Here is a 22993-nt window from a genome sequence, read left to right as displayed (position 1 = left end):
CCTTGATGGGATGTGTGTTTACAGTGCTTCAGTGTGAAATTATCTTTGTGTGGATTTATTAAAGAAGATTTATAAGATTAATTTATTATCAAAGATTTTTTGTACTCTTTCTTTTTGAGAGTGAACTCATAAATCTGGGGCTGCTGGATTTGTGAGAGAAGCTAATTACCTGGAATGTGGATTTGGAGAATGACTTGGCCCCTCCGCTGTCTCTTGAGTTCCCGTTGGTTTCGTCCAGCCCAGATGGGGTTCCCAATCCTCCAATGCTCACTCCTCCAAAGCGCCCTCCAGAGACTGTGCTGGCAAGGCACCTTTGTGTATTTGTGCTTGCCAAGCATCCTTCAGAGACTGCTTCTGCTTCCTGCTCCTCAAAATTTCCTCCTGTGACCGTGCGGCCAGTGCACCCTTCAGTGAATGCGCCGACAGTGCACCCTCCAGCGCTCGCTTTTCCTGATTTAAACCCAGAAGAGAGTAAAAAATACATGCCCTTCCAACCATTCCTGTCTCCACCAATGCCTCCTTGCAGCCCATCTGCTCACCCTCAGTCCACCATCTGGGTGCAGTATTCGCCATGGGTCTGTCAGTCTCCATAGGCATCATGGCTGGGCATCATCTCCACCTCCAGCCTCTGAGTCATCATGGCTGAACTCTGGGTCCCAGTGGTCTCCTCCTGCTCCAAGTCCCTTCTGGCTCCTTCTGCTGTCTGTTCTTTGCCGGCCCCCTCCCAGGTGTCTGTCGTCCACCCGAACCTCCTCTCAAGCTCTTATCCGAGCTCCTCATGTTGATGGTTTTTGTTTGTTGTTGTTTTCCATACCCCATGTGCTCTGTGTGTGCCCTAGTTTCTCTCTTCTGTTTATTGTTAATTTGGTTCAGGTGTCTCTTGTTAATTACCCTTAGCTCCCCTTTATAAGTTTCTTCAGTTCTGTTTGCAATCGTTCGGTCTCTTTGATGCGATGCATGCTTGCAACTTTTCAGTGTGTAATTATCATCTTGTAGATTTTAGACTATTACTGTATTCATTCTCCTTGTGCTTTCCTAACACCATTTGATACTCCTACGATGACCATCAAACTTTCTTCATATTTCAAGACAAGCCATGATCAGAATAAATGCTAGAGATTTCTTCTATATGCCTGCTATATGCACGTTGCCTTTGCTTTGATATGATGTGTGGTGCTGCAATATTCTTTTTTTAAATATGCTGGTTTTGCCACCGTTCATATACTTTTCATAACCAGCATTTAAGATGGACATGATGCTATAGGCACAATACATTATACACAGTTGGTCATAGCCTAATTATTTAAATTGCAGTTTCTGTATACTTTTATTTGCGGACTAATAATAAAGTCAACTAATAGTATACAAGAGAGTTGGTGGTAAGATCAATGTGTTGCTAATGGTCAGTCTGAGCTCAGCCTAACCTGACAATTATCCTGCTTCCGACCAAGTTAGTTTTCCAGCATAAGTTCCCACAGTTACTGATGGTAATTCTGCTTTCAGAAACCAAAGTAACAATAAGTCAGAATAATAGAAATAAGCATAGCTCATTTGTTAAACTAGTTTCATACATATATAACAAACGAATGTGTCACAAACAACTATTCCTTTATTTGCCCTCACATTGCAAACAAGCAAAGCGTCACAAATTCTATCCATGGTCTTCTGTCTGCACATCATCCTGGACTACTTTAGCCAGCAGCAATTTCACTAAAGACATGATCAGCTGAAACGCATTACACACACACTATATAATACCAACTCAGATTCTCAAATCGCAGACTATTTTCTGGATTTATCGCTCCTTAAGTAACAGCACTTCACATGGCCAATTTGGTCAAGTTAGGTATAGTTAATTATTAAATAATAATAAATAAATTAAAGTGTGCATGTAACAGTGTTTCTTACAGATTCGTGTAAGAGTATTTTAAATTTTAACTTGGCCATGTCTGAAATGGATCAATCGGTATTACATGAAAAGTTGATCCAAGTCTGTGATAACTAATTTAACTACTTTAAATCCTTAGGTTTTTTTGGCTAAATACATACATTTATAACACCATTCTTTGTATTATATTACCTTTACATTAAAAAAAATAGTTTCTAATGCAGTGCCTTCACATGAAGGACAGTAAATTTGACAATTTTTTCCTTTTACCGAAAGTCATGATAACGCTTTTATGGAATATTTGTTTTATTGTTTGAGCAAATGGGAAAATATATCTGTGGTACTCTTCCATTCACTGCTCTTCACATTAACCCGGATATGAAGACTTCGCTGAGGAACCTGGGAATGTTAAAAATGTCAATTAGATGACTCAATGGAATAGAATGTGTATTTTTACTCAAATAACCTGAAAGGGCGGAAATTAGAAATTGTGCTCGTAGCTTTGTTCTAACGTCATCGACTTAAACTGTTAGATTTTCTGTTAGTAACTGAGGTAAAAATGCACACTTTTACTCTTTAGAGAAAAAGAGGGATTGACTGCATCAACCCAAAACATAGTGCACTTGTGCTCTAGCTTTTAATGAATGTGTTAGTTTGGCTTGCTGCTCACTCTGATGTAATCAAATGTAAAAAGTTGTTGTGTTTGTTCATCCTGGAAAAGCCACAATAGGGAATAGTAAATAATGGTATGTGGGCAATTTCAGACAGTGTGGATAATGTATACACCTAAAGTGGTGTTAATTCACAATATATCACACTAAATAGGAAACAGAATGCACCTTTTCACAGTATTGTTTTTAATGGAAAACATTATTTGACTGGTTTTACAGCTGCAGTCTGTAACTTTTTGTGGTTAAAAATAACCCAAAATCAATATTTGAGCAAGTACATAACCAGTCAATGTTCAAAACTGTTGCCTTACTTTAGCCCGATTCACAACAGTTAGCTTTTAATATTGTTTTTCCATTAAATGGTACTGGGAGGTTTCCACGGCCAATTTGAGCATGACACTGCATCAATAACTTTGAGTCCTTACTTTAGCTTAGCTATCGCATTGCATGGCAGAGGCAACATTAGCTACATTAATTACTTAAATGTATTATTTTGATGGCAGATTGTAATCCAGAAAGGATTATGTGTTTATAAAACACACGTGAATGATTTCTGACTTTTAGCTTTTAATGTATTTAAAAAAAAAAATAGTTTAAAGGGTGCATAATTTATTTTTTTGGGTTAAAATATTTTTTTTGAATGAAATTTGAATGTGTGTGAAAAAGACTGTACAGATATTAAAATCATTAAATGGTACTGGGAGGTTTCACACGGCCAATTTGAGCATGACACTGCATCAATACTTTGAGTCCTGTAATTATAAGGCTTTTATAATTTTGCTATCAACAATAAATGTATAAACAAAGCATAAGAGCCTATCCAATGAGGTAAAGCTATTTGCACTATACATAAGCAGCTTATTATAAACTTAGTACTATATATAAAATTTTAAACACTCTCTGCTCCTCTTGTCCAATAAGAACTTTTAAAGCAATATAACGATATTAATTACTTAAATGTATTATTTTGATGGCAGATTGTAATCCAGAAAGGTTTATGTGTTTATAAAACACATGTGAATGAAATTAAATTGTTTCTTCTGACTGCATATAGCCCATGGTGTTGCGCTTGATTGTATTCTGATCTGGATACATGCTGAGATACAGAATAAATGAAAAAACTAGTGCCATTAAAATGTAAACGAGTATGTTTTATGAATTTGTGTTCCAGCTGATCTAAATTTAAAGAAAAAATATTTAAAAATTTTATTTAAAATAAAATATATAAAGTTAAAATATATTTTTTATGAAATTTGAATGGTGTGAAAAAGACTGTACAGATATTAAAATCTACACTCTATACTCATAGTCACGCAATGCTAGCTGTCTAGTGTCTTTATACCTCAAGCAAATCAACAGTTGACATTATACAGTAGCTCAACAAATGCGATTTCAACAAAAGGAACCGTGTTTTTGGTTTGTAATACTCACATTTGTAAACACCCTCATCACTGTTCTCTATCATGTTTGATGATGATGTATTCTCTCGCATGGGCTTCTGGGATGGAAAAGTGTCCATCGATGAACTTCTTGAATCTGGGTAGAAGCAGCAGGGCATCCGGGAAAATCTCACTTACTCTTTTTTGATGCCAAGGTTTTGGACATACTAATCTCTTTATATACTGTTTTCTCTTACTATATAGTAGGTTAGAATATAAATTAAGTTAACTGTAATTAAATTAAATTTGATTTATTTCGATTTGATTTCATTTGATTGCCTACTGCTTTTTGCCTAATATATAGTATGGAAGTATACCATTTCGGACGGAGCCAGTGAATCGGCTGGTTGCTATGAAATGCGCTGTGGTTCTAAAAGGTAAGCGACTTAATATTTTTGTACTTGATTAATGAACAGTTTTTGCACTGTTAAACAGTCTTTATGGTGGAAAGGTTGTGTGAGGTTGTGTGAACTATATGTATTTAATTTACTTTTTTTTTTACCTTAGTATGCCAACTTTGTTTGTTTGATATTTAATCATGTTACTTGTCCAGCGTTCATAAGGCATTCATGTCTAGCCGTGAAGTCTATTTGCCGGGCTCAGCCCCAGATGAATTTAATTTAAACCCTGATTACAATTAGTGTAGTATTTAAGTCAAGATGGCTGGCGTTGTTCATTAGTCACCAATAAAATGTCTGCAGTTAGCAAGGTCTCAAGTTTTGCAACTGATTTACCTAAACTTACTGATTGCATCTTCGATGATACAAAATGTAATTATGTTCAACAAATTATATAGACTACTGATTATTAACTAGGGACTTTTAATGTTATTTGTTCACGATCTACCCGTTTTTATTAAGACACCACTTCCAATTTCAAGATACTAAGTGAAATAAATGATGCATAATATATCTTCAAATTATGTATTTAATAATGATTAATTGATTTGCAAAAACAATTTTATGACAACACATTTGTATGTTAAGACATTTGAATCATCTACAAATATCTATTAATGTTTATTCAATTATTAACTCATTATCAACCAAAACCAAAAACTATTATGAAGTGTTAGTAGAGTACAGAAAACATTAACTTGCACTGAAAGATGCATTAACCTTATATCTAACTTCCTCTATATGTACTATAAGAGAAACGGCTCAGAAGCAGAGGAACATGGTACTTCTGTAAAGAATCAGTGATGGTAAAGACCACCTAGAGAGAGAGAGAGAGAGAGAGAGAGAGAGAGAGAGAGAATGGAATAAAAATCAAGACAATAACATTTTATATTAAAAGGACTGTAAAGCAGTGGTTTTCAATCCTGATTCTGGGGATCCTCTGGTCTGCACATTTTATATATATCACCCTTATTATACACCTGACTAAGATTGGATTTGATAAGGATAAGGATTGAAAATCACTGGTTTAAAGTGTCAAAGAACATTTCCTAAAAACACATCTAAAACTATATAAAATAATTATCCTAGGTGATCATTTAAAAAGAAATGTAATTTTGTCATACCTCTACATATGGATAGAAGCACGTCTCCCCTAAAGCATCCCAGTATTTTCCAGTCTCAAAACGCATCTTATACACACCGGCAATGAACCTTTCTTTGCTGATTAACCCAGGATACCGTCCATCATCATTAGTTATCCTATAATTAATATACTTTTCATTTGGAATTGACAAAAGCGCTGCATCATTTAAAATATGCACATAATCAGTTTAGCTTACGCAAAACTGAATACATTTAAATCAATGGAATAATGTGACACGACACTTTATTTTAAAATGATTTGTTTACCCTGTTGTAAGCAAATCCCACTCTGATGACATGGGGTTTAGGCGATGGAGGCTGATGGTCATGTTGGCTCCAGGAACTCCGTGGTCTATATTCAGCACATGAGTTGTGAGGGGACTCGGCAGGGTAGCTGCTATGTTCATATTCTGTGGAAGAACAGGATATTACATTAATGCAATATAACCCAGCTGCTGTTAAACTATAAAGCATTTTAAAAAATAAGGATGAACTGAAGACGCTTGAGAGAAATCCTGATGACAGAAATCCTGCTCAAACTATAAGTTATAAAAACCTGTTAAATGCAGCATTTTTCTTGACATAATCAACACTAATTGTTAAAAAAAACACCATTTCAAATTTCTAAATACTGAGAAGATAGTTGACATTTTCATGTCAGTTCAAAACCAGAAACCTTTTGTTTTGCAGAATGCTACTAAAAAACTATTTTTAATCCAGAATGCTACAGCAAGATTAAACTTTAATGAGCCTAAAAGAATGGGTCAAATCCCTGTTGATCAGTTTGCACTGGCTAGCGCTAGCTGCCCTCCTGCTGTTCCCACATGGTGGCATGATCTGCTCAACAAGTGCTTAGCCATCTTCAAGAAATGCCAAAGTTGTCACAGTTCTTCTGGATTTAGTCTCAGTTTGTTCTGTTTCAGACTGCTTGATGATGAGATCAGATCTCTGTGTGGAGCACTGGCTGTTGTCAGACTCATTATGCAAACAAAAACTTGATTATTATAATTAATGGCACAATGAATGATATTTCTTACTAACACACTACATAAAAAGATAGAAATAACCGACTTAAAACCATTTTTACTAGTAAAAATACAAGTAATTAGTGGTTATAATAATTTGGCACCGCAGTGTGTTACATAAGACATCCTTTAACGACTGACTTTCTTAATTATTGTATTATTATAATTACTTTACACAGATTTAATTTCTGGTTGATTTATGTAGAGACACAAAAATATTCTTACCTTCTCTGCTGACAAATGACCCCTGATATGTTCAAGTCTCTTCATCTGAGGCGTGTATTGTGGTATCGCGCACCAGTCTTTTAACTTAAATATAAAATGCAGTGAGGAACAATGAAAAGAGCAGCGATATATGAGAAGAGGCAGTAAAGTGTGATATTACAAATGAGCCAGCGCCCAGCAACCCATGAAACACTGTCTTGTGAGAGAAAATTGGTTCGCTATAGATTCCTCAGCCGAGTACAAAAGCCGGTTGTCTGATTTCACAGAAAATGTGGACCGTGTGTCTGCAGAAGTGCAAACAAAAAGCCAGTGACCTCTGGGTAATTTGCCTTGTATTGATAACGTGGTGCAAAGAGCGATGAATGTTTAAAACTATGTACTTTAAGGAGCCTTGTAAACGTATATTGTACACGTATATTTAAACACCAAGTATTAAAAAGTTAATAACAAAACAGGCTGCTAATAATCTAATAACTGCTAGTTAACATGTAGTTGCAAAGTTACTTTAATGTTTAATGGGTTTTTTTTCACAGTGCAGGACTTATTATGGGTTTGCCTCAGTAGCCATAGTTTTCATTTCACTTGGGACTAGGTTGACCTACGTTTTATCGTCATTTCTGCTACGTGTGTGTACATATAGTGAAATTAGATGTTGTGTCTCACAGGGGCACGGTGCTACATGCTGGTTACAGAGGAGTAATATACAACAGAAAAAAACAATAGAGCTCTACAACAGTTAACCATCTATACATGCACTATAAATACTATACCTAGTCGAATACACATACACAAACCGAGACTGTGCAAGAGAGCTGGAAGAGGTTGTGGGAGGGGTCCTTCGTGATGCTGGAGGTCTTGTTGGAGAAACGTGCAAGGATGGATGGAGGGGAAGCGGCGATCTTTGTTCGCTATCCGTTGTAGAGTGTTGTGGTCAGCAGCGCTGCAGTTCCCATACCAGCCAGCAGTGTGCAGCGTCCACCTGGATGATGTGAAGGCAGCTACAGGACAACGGCGCTAGTGCACTCACCACACACCAGCTAAAGTTGGAGTCAATCAATGGTTAGGGATTTTGGGGAAAGAGTTCAATGTCATGAGCATGGCCGAACTTGTCATTGGGCTTGACTGGGCTGGGCCCTCACCTTCGCCTATTTATGTTTATTTGTTTTGTTCAGTTCTATTGTATTTTTACTGCGCACACAAGGGACTAAATGATATTGATTAATTTGCGAAACGTTCACGCCTCATTTCATTACAGATGATAATTCCATATTATAATATTTCGCTATATAAAATAAATTAAACGGACTAAAATAAATTTCAAATATTAATATCAAAATGAGATATTAAAGACAAGTAAACAAAGTTGGTAATAAAATGGGATTGAAGAAAATAAATAAATAAATACAACTGATTAAAATTTCAGGTTCAGAAAGACTTCAAAATACTTTCTTTTCATGAATAAAATACGGATTATTCATTAAAGTTTTATAAAGATATTCAGTCAAGATCATTGAATGATTTTATTAAAACGTCACGCCTGTCATTAAGGTTAAAAAAGAAAATGCTGATCTAAAAGTACACGTTCATTTTCTTTTTTAATTTGTTTTTATTACAATTTTTGCTTTACAGCTTTATTTACTTAGAAATATAAATAAAATAATAGGTGAGACTTACTGAACTGATCAGGGGGGAAACTGTGAAGCAGAAAAAACACTGGGTGCATTGGGATGCCAGATCCTAAAACTTTACTAATCTACCTTTTAGCACGGTCCCAAAATATATGAACATAGTCCCCCAACCTCCCCATGATCTCTCCAGCATTGAGATAATTGTAATGAAATATCACATTTGGCGACCACTAATGGAACATTGAATGAAACATTCACCTGATGTGTTTATGTAGTCGTTTGGTTTTGCTTCATGATACCCACATAGTTCTGATTCACCATAAGACTTACATTTTAAAACATATTCGAACAACTAATAAAAAAATAAGTAAATAATAATTATAATAATAATATTAATATAAATAAAATATATAAATATAATGCAATTAATTATATAATGAGCAAGCACATCATGAATTCATCTTCCAAACCACATTTTTTTTAAAATCTTATCTCGAATAAGACCCACACCATAGACAAACTTCTAAAGTTAATACACCGCTGCTTTAAGAAGACTCTCGTTAGAGACCTTATTTAAAATTACAGTTGATGCACTTGAGCTGTGGCGAGTAGATATGGAAGTCAGAAAATTCTAAAGAATGACAAAATATTAAAATTATAATATTTATGTTATTGATTTGAGTTGATTGACCATGTCTTGTCCAATTAGGATGTAAATATAGATCATTTAAGATCACGTGAGGATAGTGGCGGCGTTTTCCTGGATTTCACCAGACATTCGCAAATGCGTCAGAATCGAAGTAACGTACATCTCTATGGAGTTGTTTTAACAATTATGATCAACTCTGTGAAATTAGTTTTATAATTTTTTTTAGTTGTTTTGTGATGTTCAGAGTTGATCTCCGTATCTGAATATGCCGTTCGTCACCACCGTTGAGATTCATACACCGATTCTTGATGCCTGTGTGTGCCTAAAAGAGAATACTTTTCTTTTGATCAGCAACTTGTAAGAAATCCTTTTAACATTTATGGTAAAGACAGAATATTTCGCTGTGGAATCACAAGGCTGTTGTAATCGATAAAGGTAATTTAACACCGAGATTAGGTTTTCAGTGAGTTCAATGATTCAGGTATCATCAGGTGTCTACAATAACAGTCAAAAAGACTTTTTCTAAGGATTACTCATGATTTTGAGCTTCAATGATCATTTAGTTCACATGCGACATTTCACCTGCAATTTCTGAATGTACAGCAAATGCGGTTTTATGCAGTTTGTACAATTCGACATTTCTGTGTCCAAGGTTTTTGTCATTAACATTTCTGTACGTTTTTCCATTTATGTTTGTAATTTGCTGCTAGCGGTGCATGAATCATAAGGCAGGATTAACTGGTCCAAAATACAAAGAGTTTTGTGGCAGATGTTTTATTTTTTGGATTGAGGATTTGAGAGGACACAAAAAAAAAAAGTTACATAAAATGTTTCATATAAAAAATACAGTCCAAACTTAAGTTAATGAATAAAAATAATAAAAGCAACGTGGCACTTAAAAAAAAGGAACGGAAGATACTTTCTAGCTCAGTAGTACTTAATGTGTGACTGATCATAAAATCCTCAAAAAAACGATTTTTGTGTCTCCGTGCCTGTGGAGAGTTGGAATTGATTTGATGAATTAATGGTGTGCAGAACCCTCAATCATTTCCAACCCGTTCCAGTTTTTATGAAACGAAAATAGCGTAAGGTCACTGATTAATGCTGTGTCTCCTCAGTATGGCTCTGATTTCAGACTCCTGTACAGACAGCAGGTGAAAAACATGCCGACAATCTGAAATGGCACACAAGAGAAGAAAAGCCTAATATTAATACATTTCCAAACGATATCGTAAATGTACATACCATCATGGCAAAAATAAAACACCTACCTGGTCAGTCCTTAAAATACTGGCTAAATATTTAAACTGAATCAAAGCATCACCACACTATCTAGAACCTTCTGAATAAGAAAAGCTGTCATGTTTGGAAAGTCTAGAACTTTTAAGGTCAAGGCATTTATTTGGACCATCAATCATCTAGCCCACCCTTTTCAATTTCATTTCGACACTGAACGCGTTTGAGTATACCTACTTCTGGGATGATTGTTTGAGCTCAAAATGTTTGTCACTAAAGCAAACCAACTTAAGTTATCTTTACGGTGCAATTTTTCGCGTTGAGACGTTCAAAGGGGTTTTTTTCTGAAAGGTATGCGATATATGAATAATATGCCAGTACCTTTAGCTCACAAGGCAAAAGAAATCATGCACGTAAAGCTCATAAAACATGCTCAGTCCTTGTGGGTTGAACAAATTTGAGTTGGGCTTCTAGACTAAGTTTCATACTAAACAGAGAAACCAATATGGATGTCATTTTGGTAACTTTTTTTTTTTTTACAGATATTGATTAAAATTCTTTTCTCTATTGAAAGCAACTGATTTTCAATAGCTGCAGTGTAATAACAACAATGGATTGATCTGCTAAATAATTTAATATACAGCTTGATTTTCTTCTACAAAGTGGAAGGGAGGAAAAAGTAAGGAAGAAAGAGATCCATAAAAAGTGCAGATGATCTAATTTCACATTTAAATTTTAAATAGAGTAGCAATTATATGTTTTTTGAGAGGGAAGACAGTGTTTTTGGCTGACCTGCACACAAGCTATGCCCACGCCGACTGCACCAATGATCTGTAGGTGATTCAGAATGAAGTTCTCCAGCTTTGTGATGCAGCCACCCTGAAAATATAAATAATGGGACAAAGCAAAAATCTAAAGTATTTTAAATATTAGGCTTTATGTATTTATGTTACATATTTATATGCCTCTTGTATGCAAATATAAAAATGTACGTATAAACTTAAAGCATAACATTTTGCAGTGATGTTTTGTTTTTCTTTTCTCCACATATAGAGTACATGAGAACACTCACTTGAATCTTAACAACTGGATTTGAACGGTAAAATTTGTCTCTGAAACAACATTTCTTTATCTTTTATAAACACACACACACACACAAAGATCAAACAACAGTTTAAAAATGTGGAAAATGTTGTTAACCTTAAGCTAGTTTTTAACCCAGTGGCATCTGACAAAAAACCCCCCCCAAAAAACAAGCCACAAATGCTCCATTTCACACGACTGGTTTGGTATTTAAAAAGGTAAATAAAGCAGAAACGCAAATATCACCAGAAAATAACTCAAAGTGTGTACATAACTATAGAAGTAAAAAAAAAATGATTCGAAAATGTACAAAATTAAAATCACTAAAAACAATGTTGTACTGCTTTATCTGGCTCTGGAAACTCTTCTCGGCTCACGGCAAGATTTACTATATTGCTAATAAGCGCAGCCTATGATCGTCAAGAGAGGGTGATCTGTTCATGAAACGAAAAAATATTGTAAAAAGAAAAAAAGGCTTTTTGGGGCATTAAATAATGGCTCTGAACCAGTTCAAGAAATGAAAAAAAAGGAAACAAGTGACAATTAACAGGAACTGAAAACGAACATTTCTGAACAGAAATATTTGAAATTGTTTACATGAAATTACAATTAACCGGTTAATGACATTATTTTATTGTTCTCTTTATTATATCAATTTGGTGCAAAAGAATAGAAGAATAGAATTTGTGTGGTTTCCTTCAAATGTGATGGTGTTAATGTTAATCAGATGTGATGGTTGCTGGTGTCAATCAGACCAGAGAATCTTGAGAAGTCTTGCCACACCACCATGCAGCAAAGATTGGTTGTCCATCTGTAGATTTAACTTCACATGTGATCATGGAGCTAAAAGTAGAGTGATCATCGGGTTCTCGGTCACCAAACTAACCAAAGTTCTTCTCCATCAGTTTCTCAGATTGGCCAGGTCCTGGTTGCTTTCTTACATTAGTAACAGAGACTTGACTACTTGCTTCTGTTATCCTTCAATGAAGCAGAACTTTTTCTAAACTCTTTCACGGATGTGAGGCTTGACATAAACCTGATTCTAATCTCAGGCATTTATTTTGACTTCAGGGCTTGGGTTTTCCTCTGATATGCATTATCAGCTGTTAAACCTTTTACTAAGATGTGCCTTAATCATACCCATTCGATTGAATTTGCTACAGGTTAACTTCAGTTGAAATGTAGTAACATCTACAAGCAATATGGATGCTCCTGAGCCTATGGCACTGCTGAGGCACTATTGAGCCTTCAGCTCATCTGTATTGTTGTCTGTACTGTTTCTCTTGAAAATCCCACAAAGTTCACATGGGGTTCAGGTCAGGGATGTTGTCTGGCCAATCAAGCACAGTAATATCATAGTCAACAAGCTACTTGGAAGTGGTCCTGCTTAAAAATCAGCTTCTCTATAAAGCTCTTCACTCTCATTTACATGTAGTTATTACATATTCCATATTCTTCTTATTCTCCAAGAATTGTGGTAATTTCTTACCGCCATATTCACATATCCCACTGCACAAAACAAATTATGGACTCAGAAAGACAGTTGCTGTTTTAATTAGGTTTTACATCTAACACAAAACACTTTTGTATGGTAATACTCCATGCTGTTTCTGTGCCATAAAAATATAATGGCAATTTGTTTGCCCACGGTCCTGTCAGGCTCTACTCGCAATGAGGGTAAGGAACTAGTGGCAGCAAATTGTGTTTTTGTTAAAAATGTGATGCTTTTCTTCCCCGCCATCACTTCTTAACGTCATTTTATTACAGGTACAGCGATTTTCACATAGTTCAGACTGGGGCAATATACGTGCTTTTAGAGAGAATTACAGATTACGAATAGACTCAAAGTCAATTAACTAGCAAACGTGTGTTCAGGCACATTGGTGGCACGTTGCTTTTTTGAGAAACTGAAAATAGACTGCACCGTGGACCAACTCAAACCAGGTCTAAAGTCTAAAGTTGCAGTATTTTTTTAGCGTTGTTTAAAGAGCGCATTAGTAGAAAATTCGTCTCTAGGCGGTTCCACAGCATGCATTGACTTTGCTTATGACACAAAAGGGATGCACAGCAGCACACGTGCCAAATATTAAAAACTAAAGGATTACGACACTTTATGACACTTCATACAAGTATAAAAAGCTTGTGTGAAAAGCAAATATGGAATGTTTACTCTGAAAATAGTTGCAGCGGTTGTATGGTTTAATTTGAGACAGTATCCAACAGAATGATCAGATATTTTGTTCAGTGCAAGAATGTAATTTATGGTACACTGACCTCTACTTTATAGATATTTGAGGGATGAGCTCTCCGACCACAGAGCACAATGACTGGGCTTTTACAGCAGCTGTCCGGGACCGACCGACCATCAGCCTCGCGAGAGCGGATCCAAGCACTCTCCATCCAATCAGATGAATTGTTACTGCCACAGCACTTGAACTGACGGAAACGAAAAGCAATCCTTAGCTCATGTAGGAATAACTTTTAATGACTTGATGAACATTGTCATTTCAAATGTACACTGGTCAAGGATAACGTTTTTATAGAAGAAAGATTAGTAAATGTACACAAAATGTTTTGTCAGCCAGTTGGTATAGCTGATGCTCCTGAGAAGGTAAATTAGTCCAGAATGAAACTATGCAAAATAACTTTAGTACGAGATTCTGATGTGGAGGCAAATGTAAAGATTGCGGATGCAGCCTGGGAAATGGGATGGGGAATGTCTGGCCTCCTGGCCATATCCCCCTGAAAAAATTTTTTTTAATTTCCTGTCAAAGAAAATGAAACTTTAAGTATGATATTTTATTACAGCTTGAAACATGCTAAATTGAATGACTGTCACAGAATTGATTACTGAAATGGTGCAAGATGTGTAAACAACACTGCATGACAAAACCTTCTTTCTGGCCTGTGATGAAACAATGGACACAAATACCACCGAACCAGCCATCTTTGTGCGTGGAATTACTGCTGAATTGATTCGTTTGATTTCATTTGAGGGTGCTTAGCAATTTTTTACATGATTTAATGATTTAAATGCCTTTCATTTTTCTTAAATGCTTTGACACTAACATATGATGTTTGAATTGCACTTTCATTGAATATCCTGCAATGAATAAAGTTTAAATCATTGTTGATTTGAAAATGAATTCCAAGCCAAGTATGCTCCAAACCTGTCAACCATTACATGAAGACAGGCCTCGGCAACAGGATGCTTTTCCACTGCATTTTTACCAGCACAACCAGTGATTGAAGTCACCGCCACTGGACTGCTCACACTACAACAGAGAATGTAACTATCAACTCATCCAAACCTCTTCCAAAGAACTTAGCATTGTTGTATATTTTCAATATATGACTTTACATTAGATATTATATAGCTGATTGCTATAATCTTTCTCGTATAAGGACTGAGTACTGAAACCTGGTACCAATATGGCACGGTACCCATGTAACAGGTATGTACTAGAACCAAATCAGAACTCAGTTTTTGTCGTCTTGGTTTTCCGAAATGGATGCAAGAAGCATTTTCACCTGTACCGAACATCAAAAATAAATTCCTGACTGTGTAAATGAAAGCTCCAATGATACAAATGCAACAAATCTTTGTAGTCATAACCTTTTTACTGCACAACATCAGTAAAATCTGATCTAAAGTAGCTTTTTGTCACAGAATACCGCATAAAATATGTTTTATAGGTTTCTGTAAAAAGAATAAGACAAATTAGCAATGGATTCTAATTATACGTATTAGAAAAATACCCGGGGTGGCTTGAATGACACAGATAAACTATATCATCAGGCCCTAGCCTGCGTTACGATCTGCATTTCTAGTCAAACACACTAGCTAGTGCTGCAGGCTCACTGACGTTAATGAGAATAACCCCTAAAATTTGGCAACAAACAACGAGACGTTTTCCAATACTCAGTGATTTAAGAAAGAAAATCACTCACTGTTCTTGACTGAACTGACTGAATTAATTCTTGTTCAAGTGTTTTTTTTTTGCTAATTCCACCTTTTTACAGACTGAACAAAATTAAACATTGCTTGGTAAACGTTCAACAAAGTATCGATGTGTGTATATATTGTCATACCAACAGTTGATTGTAAGCCATTATATATAAGACGACTTTGTTCTGAAACACTTCTTATGATATTGTCATAGTGAACACTTTGCAGTGCTACTTTAATATTATTCATATTAATCATTGTACCTAGACACATACAAAAATGTTTATAACTCATAACCTAAAATAATATTTTGCATTTCTAGATGAGCGAAAGCAAAATTCTCTAAAATGGCATCAGACAAATGATTCTGTTAAGCAAAACTTCTAGCAGGAGGTCCCTATCAGTTACTGTTAAACAAGTTAAACATGGCTGATGACTGTAACCCTCACCTCTTGTCTGTGATGGCTCTCGGTGCTTGCCCCATTCTTAAAAGTTGTAGCCATTAGAAGTATAGGTTATGATAAAATATCTGTTTGGACTTGCCCTGGTGAAACTACAGAGTCTGGGCAGATTCCTCCAAATGCTTACATCATTTGCATACTGAATTTTAGAACTTGCCATAATTATTATCTGACTTCCATTTCCCTTAGTTGGATTACCGTGCCAAACAGCATATTCTAATTAAATAATTCTGCTGAATATACAGCAGAGTCTCATAATTTTCGCTTCTGAGTCGCCTATAACAAATGCATTTAGCATGTAGACTCACCTCCTGTTGTAGCTTGTCCACAGCCTTCGTTACATGCTCATTCTCAGGCTGATGATATTTCTGAACCATAGTCTTCTTCAGGTTCTCCTTTAGTTCCTCATTCAGCTACAATATTCACAAAGCATGACATGAAATAACATTTCACAATGAAATACACAATTGCGCAGCAAACGACTAATGAAAGAGCAAGTAACTAACCTGCTGGTAATAAATGTAGGCCAAAACTCCAGCCAGGATCTCCAGCAGGAAAATACACAGCAGTAAAACGAAATACTGACAATAGAAGAAAGATAATGCATATGAAACCACGTATACTAACTGGAGGCACCAAAGAACACATTTATGCTGCCTTTAAAAATGATATGCAAATATATTTGATAATTATATGCAATATTTTGGAACATCAAAAAATAAATGCCTTTCTTTTAATAAGAAATATATTTTTTTAAAGCTTTGACACTTGCATATTGTTTTAATGGTACAAATATCTCCTATTCAGTCATGGGCCAACATATGGGCACCCTTATGATCAAAGAAAGCTGTGAAAATTAATCTGCATTGTTAATACTTTTGATCTGTTATTGAAAAATGTTTTTACAAAAATACATGGACACAATTATTGGCACCTCTAGAAATTCTTATAAGTAAAACATCTCTGAAGTGTATTCCCATTCATATTCAGAATTTTGAGCACTCCAGGGTGATTATGAAAATGAAATTATCCAGCCATGACTTCACATAAAAATAAATAGGAGGGAAAACAAAGGCCAAATTCCTTTAATAATTCATCACAATGACAAAAAAACCAAAGAACATATTACTGATGTTCAGCAAAAGATAACTGAGCTCCACAATTTAGTGAAGTGGCTTTAAGAAAATAGCTAAACTCATTTCCACCATCAGGGAAATAAATTATTTTCCAACAAATTTCCAATCAACAGAAAATGCTATGAAACTGCTTGGAAGATGATGTATGTCTATGGTGAGAAGGAGAGTTTGAGTAGCTGAAGACAAGGACCACAGCTTGATAGCTTTATCAAACAACACCTACATCCGGGTTTATGGAAAAATGCTCTCCTAGCTCCTCCAAAAACAAACTTTATTTATATATCAGACATGACTGGAACTTCAAATGGGACTGGCTTCTATGGTCAGATGAAACAAAAAAATGAGGGTATATTTCAGTATATTTCATGAGTGCAATGAAATATTCGGTTGTATTTTTGATTTTGTGGGCCTATATTTCTGCTGGAGGTCATAGACATCTTGTATAAATGCATGGCATCATGGATTCTATCCCATAACAACAGAAGAAAAATTGATTAGTGACTGACTCTGTTAGAAATATTGTAATAGTGCATATTAACACAATTGGTTATAGCATAAAACCAAGCTCCTGCTATGGCCATTTCTGTTCTCTGCCGTGAACCCTATAGAAAATTAGTGGGGTGAACTGAAGAGGAGCTGGAAATCTAATGGGTCTGGAGTGTTTCAGGATGAAGGAATGGTCTCTGATCTCTGATATAACCACATCTTTTAACTTTGTAAATTGTAAATCAGCTCTTATCAACAGACCTAGCAGGCACCGGACATGATGATTGCGTTAGTGATGAACACATGGTGTTATTGAGAATTAGGATCAGATGGTGATGTTTTGTTGGTTAGAATGATACCATCATCATGGAGATTAGTGATTGCTTTAGTTGGGCTCTTGACCCTTGACTTCTTGTGTTAGATGTCTCTCTGTAACACTGCATGTGCACGGTGACATTTGTTTAATAGTACTTATTCGTAGTTCAGTAACAGCTGAATGTCAGTCAATAACCCAAACAGAGACAACTTTATGATGTTTATTCATCATGACCTACAAGAAAAAAGTAAGCTCATCTGCTACTTATATGTTGGGTTCAGTAACATATGTATGCTTGGTGTGAAATAACATTGTAAATGCTTAAAAGCATATTACTTTGACTCAATAAAAGAGTCAAAAGCCCAAATAATGTCCATGATGGTATGACACTGGCATCCACGATTTTAACCAATAAAACATCACCATCTGATCCTCTGTAAATTCCTCTGTAAATCTGCTATAGCACAGTGTGATCTGTCCATACACAACGTGAAGAGAATGTTTAAAAGGAAAGACTTCGGGTTACAGGGTTACATCGGCTCCCAGAGATAAAGGAACGAGTGTTGCGTTACTTGCCTTGCTATAAGCTACATGTGAATAGATGATGGTTGCTTCAGACAAGATTCTGGTGAAATAGCAATCCGAGTCAACTTATATAGGGCTAAAGCTTTATTGTTAACACAAACTTTAATAAATCAAGCTGCAGTATCAGGGTAAAATAGGAGTTAATCCCCATATGCAACCCTCAATGCCTTATCTCGGGGAAATGAGGGTGCATCTTTTGGCTTACTCTCACACTCTAAACTGGTCTTAAAAGCAGTCACGCATCTCTGTTTATGCTGAGGAACATACAGCATAAGAACACAGTAACACAAACTTGAATGGTCTTCTAGAGCAAATAATCATTTAAATGTGTTCCTCACCACTCTTAGAAGTCGTCTTTGCTCCTTGAAGGTGGCACAGCAGCCTAAAACCCCCGTTACCATAACAATCACCCCAGCCACGATGAGTATATAGGCAGAGATAGCGTAAATCTTTGAGGACAGCAGACTGATGTAGTCGCTCTTCTCAACTAGCGTCCAGATGCCCACAGCCATCACTGCACCCCCTGCCAGCTGTAAAAAAAAAAAGTAAAGTGAAATTCCAAATGTATAGTGTTTTTTCTGTCCTAAATTAGCTCCATTCATTATATAAAACAATCAGATCTCTTCATAAGTCTTGAATTAAACCTTTAACCTTTATGATATTTTTGAATCACTTAAGACTGTGTTGCCAGGATTCCCAATAGGGTAACTGAAATCTTTTAAGTTTCATTAATAAAATACCTTTAGAATATTTGAAGCTGGGCAATACATCAATAAAAATCACACAAACGCTGAGGTAAAAGTACCGCATGTCCATGTACTGCATATATTTTATGCACGTATCTTACTAACCACAAGCAAATTCCTTTCAATTTGAGTCTGTGGAATTTAGGATGAAATGATTGTGCAGCAATTTGAACGAATACAGATATGTTTGCGAATAAAATTTTTTACTGATCTGCATTAATATATCATAAGTTGCTCATGCTAAAAGGTATCCATGCATCTTTTAATCAGGTGACGCACGTGCATTTATTGAATTAATCTTGTTCGGTTCATTCGGATTTTGAGACTCGATTTTCGCAGTTTACAGCATTTCACAACACTCGCAAACACATAATTATCAATAAACAAGGCAAAGTGCAACTCATGAAAATGTACATGATTTGAAAAATTTGCAAACGTCTATAACTACACCGAAACTTTTAAAAAAGTGTTAAAAGTGTATGCAGAATTAAGATTTACATTAATGTGCAGTACTTTGATTAAATAGACGTATTTCTGAATACAAATGTTATAGTTTGTATTAAACTATCATAATTTGTGCATGCAGCAATTAAAATGTGCGTTTGTGGATCAGGTGACGCGTGCATTCATTCACACCTCTTCTGAGTTGATTCTACTTGAATTGAGACTTTTGTTCACAAAGTATAGCCCCAAGTTATATAGGTTTGGAGGTGAAGTGTCAGAATGTGATTTGTGACTACAAATAAACAAAAACGAACGTGTCCATCATGCTCGTTTTGTGATCTCACGAGTTCCAGTGACTTATTTCTTATTAGTTTTCTGATAACTTCAATTGGTTGGTGAAATGATGGGGCTGCGTGAAGCTGTCACTGAGTGTAAAGGGTGGGTTTTGATGAAGTGCTTCTGGCACCCCGGTGGAAACTTGCTCAATTTCCTCAAATCAGTTTTTGTGAATGAATCAATGACTTGCTCTTCCTTAACACCCACTTAAAGCACCAGTTTGTAATCCTGACTATCAGCAGTTGGCAAATATGTACCTTTATTTTACTGCAAAATTGTCTAATCAATAGATCAAAGGTGATATACAAAATAAATAAATAAATAATAATAATAGTTTATATATATACCCACACAGGGGTTGGACAATGAAACTGAAACACTGGCCAATATAGTGTTGGAGGTATTAATGGCTAAATTTGATCAGCCTGGTGGCCAATCCGAGTGAGATGAAAATTTCACTTGCTTACAAATACTTTTAACAGACCATCAACTGTAACAGATACCAACCCAGAAAAGAAAATTGAAGGTGAAGAGCAGGTATTTTAAGCAAATGGTCCCACAGGTTTCATTCTTCTCTTTATTTGCCCCCATCTGATGAAGAAAAAGAAGACATGAACAAGAAGCAGCCGAACATATGAAGATGCTAAATATGCAGTGGTTTTGCAGCTGTGCATAGCATTATCTTTTTTGTATCTTTTCAAAACGACGAAAGGTAACAAACAAACGTTCACTCTTATCTTGTTTACTCTCAGGGTTCGCATGTGCTCCTGAAAAAGAACTGTCAAAATGTTTACTTTGACACATATTTGATAAATGTGTCTGGGTCTTCTTGTTTATCTTGGACAAAATACAGACGTACAACAGCTGACATACACACACACACACACACACACACACACACACACACACACACACACACACACTAATTATAAGGAGTTAAGATGCCCTTTAAAGACAATACCATGGCACTTTATAATACAATGGTATGTATTCTCCAGCTCAACTCTACATGTCCGATAGACCAAAACTGCATATAGTACAATAATACATTTTAATCTTATAATTCTCATCATTGCAGCATTTATAATAACTACAATGCTCACTAAATGGTGCAGTGTGCAGTCTAAATGTGTGACACACTACTGACTGGTCACTCACCTGTCTGAACACGTTCAGAATGACACTCAACTCAGCACAGGCCAGACTGAATTCACAATTTCAAACTCCCATAAACTTTAAATTACAAAAATAAACTTACGCCAGTATGTTATTCGCACTCAAAATCAAATTAGCTATACACTACAGCGCTGTCACTAAAATCTCTTCAGTCTCCTAATTCTGTGTTTAGTGAGCGGATTTTCTCGCCCTCGACAGCTAACGTTAATTACATTGTCACCTACCAAGATTTCTAAAGAATTTAAATCTTACCTTTGTTAGCCGATGTCAGACGAGAACAATCAAATGGAGGAATACTGCTAAAGAAACGTAAGAATCGGTCCTCAAAAAAAAAGAACCGTATCGAACTTAATTCATCGGCCAACTCGACTTTTTCCAGTCAGAACGAACGGCAGAAACACAACATGCCCAGATAAAAGTTGCAAGGAGCTCCACCCTAAGTGAACAGGGTTGCCAGGTGCCCAAAAAATGTCTAGCCTAAAACCCTGCTATACTCTTGTAATACCAGAGGCTGCCGTTTTAGGGCCACATCTGTAGTAGGACATTAGGTAGGGGTGTGTGTGTGTGTCCCTGTCCCAAATGGAACACTTCATGTGCAGCTGCCACAAAGAAGTCCTCAAAACTTAGTAGTGTGTCCAAATCTTCATTTTAGCGTTCAAAAGGGTACTCGGGAGCGCCCCCTTTTGGGTCGTTATGAGCCATCGATCTGCACTTCTGCCGAGCACTGGTGCGATATTCCTTATACTTGTCGCGCTCACTGTTGTGCTATTGTTTGCAACGACAGAGTGCGACTCGGAGTAACTGCCCTCTTAATTAAACGGAGACAGTGGCGAGAAGTTGCAAACTCGTGTCTGTAGTACCGTTGAATGAAAGAATGGATGACCTTTGCAGAGCAGGAGCACCAGCAGCCACAGGACCGCAACGAGAGGACCGGAAGTGAGGGGCGAAGCACACATTCTAAACAGAGTGGCGTCACCTTACGGTAATTTGATTTTATCACATGCCATACCTCATACCTCACACCTCACACACACACACACACACACACACACACACACACACACACACACACACACACACACACACACACACACACACACACACACACAAAAAAATCAAACTACACAATAATTACATCGAAGTTTATAAAATGAACACTTCATTCTTAGGCTCATTTTATGACAATTCTGCAAAAATAATTCCCTTGAACACAAGATGAAACATGAAGGGCAGATTGGAAGCTTCTGATTGTTCCAGCAAATTGTTGAGGGCCCTTTCCCTTTCTTTTAGTCACCTTTTATTTGCCAAGATGACTATGTGCCATTGTGTTCCTTTTGTCATCCTACTTCCAGCAAAGAGGGACCTAAACAAAATATTATGTGCTCAAGAGTGAACAATTGCACCAACAATGTTACGAACACAATGTGAAGCAGTCAGAGTATTGTATTGCACTTTATAATTTACACCCAACACCTAAAGATGGTACATATATTATGGTACAATAGCTCACACCATTGCAGAGATTGCAGATGCTAGTAGGCCAGCTAGCTACATTTATTAGTTACAGTTAATAAAAACAATGTGTGTACAGTCTCATTTTTAATGCACCTCACACACACACACACACACACACACACACACACACACACAGTTCTAAGTATAGGTGCCATCATATATTAATACTCATGATGTATTTTAAGTACTAATGTAAAAATATGTTTATGGTTATATTATTTCCACAGATGCATCAATGGCCTTCAGTGATTCAGTGGACAACGAAAGTGATGACATCCACATGCCCCTTAATTGTGATGCGGTCTCTGACCGCAACTACATTTAAAAATCACAACATAACCTGAAGCCACCCACAACACTGAGTTGGCATCATTTTACATAAACAACCTTTGTCAGCTTTTCACAAGGTTGAAATCAGATGTACTCCATTCATTTGCAGAGCATCTTACCAGTATAGC

General features: G+C 36.2%; 2 protein-coding genes across 6 annotated transcripts; both read right to left on the bottom strand.

Moving 5' to 3' along the window:
• Positions 1-4904: 4904 nt before the first annotated feature.
• uraha (urate (5-hydroxyiso-) hydrolase a) lies at positions 4905-7698 on the bottom strand. 3 transcript variants are annotated; one of them, XM_043264118.1, is made up of 5 exons: positions 7560-7698; positions 6790-6873; positions 5807-5949; positions 5521-5656; positions 4905-5213 (listed from the first exon to the last, which is right to left on the bottom strand). In XM_043264118.1, exons 2-5 carry the CDS (start codon positions 6832-6834, stop codon positions 5124-5126), a joined length of 414 nt encoding a protein of 137 aa, XP_043120053.1. In that variant the 5' UTR covers positions 6835-6873; positions 7560-7698; the 3' UTR covers positions 4905-5123. The 3 variants fall into 3 exon arrangements, with proteins under 3 accessions (XP_043120053.1, XP_043120052.1, XP_043120051.1); XM_043264117.1 differs by lacking the exon at positions 7560-7698 and adding an exon at positions 6950-7505; XM_043264116.1 differs by lacking the exon at positions 7560-7698 and having other exon boundaries at positions 6790-7500.
• A 2147-nt stretch (positions 7699-9845) lies between these two features.
• On the bottom strand, positions 9846-21899 carry cd151l (CD151 antigen, like). Of its 3 annotated transcripts, none has more exons than XM_043216569.1 (8): positions 21881-21899; positions 20352-20435; positions 18657-18848; positions 16302-16376; positions 16104-16208; positions 13660-13821; positions 11095-11181; positions 9846-10240 (listed from the first exon to the last, which is right to left on the bottom strand). In XM_043216569.1, the coding sequence occupies exons 2-8, from the start codon at positions 20433-20435 to the stop codon at positions 10181-10183; spliced, it is 765 nt and encodes a 254-aa protein (XP_043072504.1). In that variant the 5' UTR covers positions 21881-21899; the 3' UTR covers positions 9846-10180. The 3 variants fall into 3 exon arrangements, with proteins under 3 accessions (XP_043072504.1, XP_043072503.1, XP_043072505.1); XM_043216568.1 differs by lacking the exon at positions 21881-21899 and adding an exon at positions 21273-21554; XM_043216570.1 differs by lacking the exons at positions 9846-10240; positions 11095-11181; positions 21881-21899 and adding exons at positions 11188-12894; positions 21273-21612.
• Positions 21900-22993: the final 1094 nt, after the last annotated feature.

The sequence above is a fragment of the Puntigrus tetrazona genome, chromosome 18 (genome assembly GCF_018831695.1).
Source record: "Puntigrus tetrazona isolate hp1 chromosome 18, ASM1883169v1, whole genome shotgun sequence".
Classification (NCBI taxonomy): domain Eukaryota; kingdom Metazoa; phylum Chordata; class Actinopteri; order Cypriniformes; family Cyprinidae; genus Puntigrus; species Puntigrus tetrazona.
This window is presented reverse-complemented; position numbering and strand designations above follow the sequence as displayed.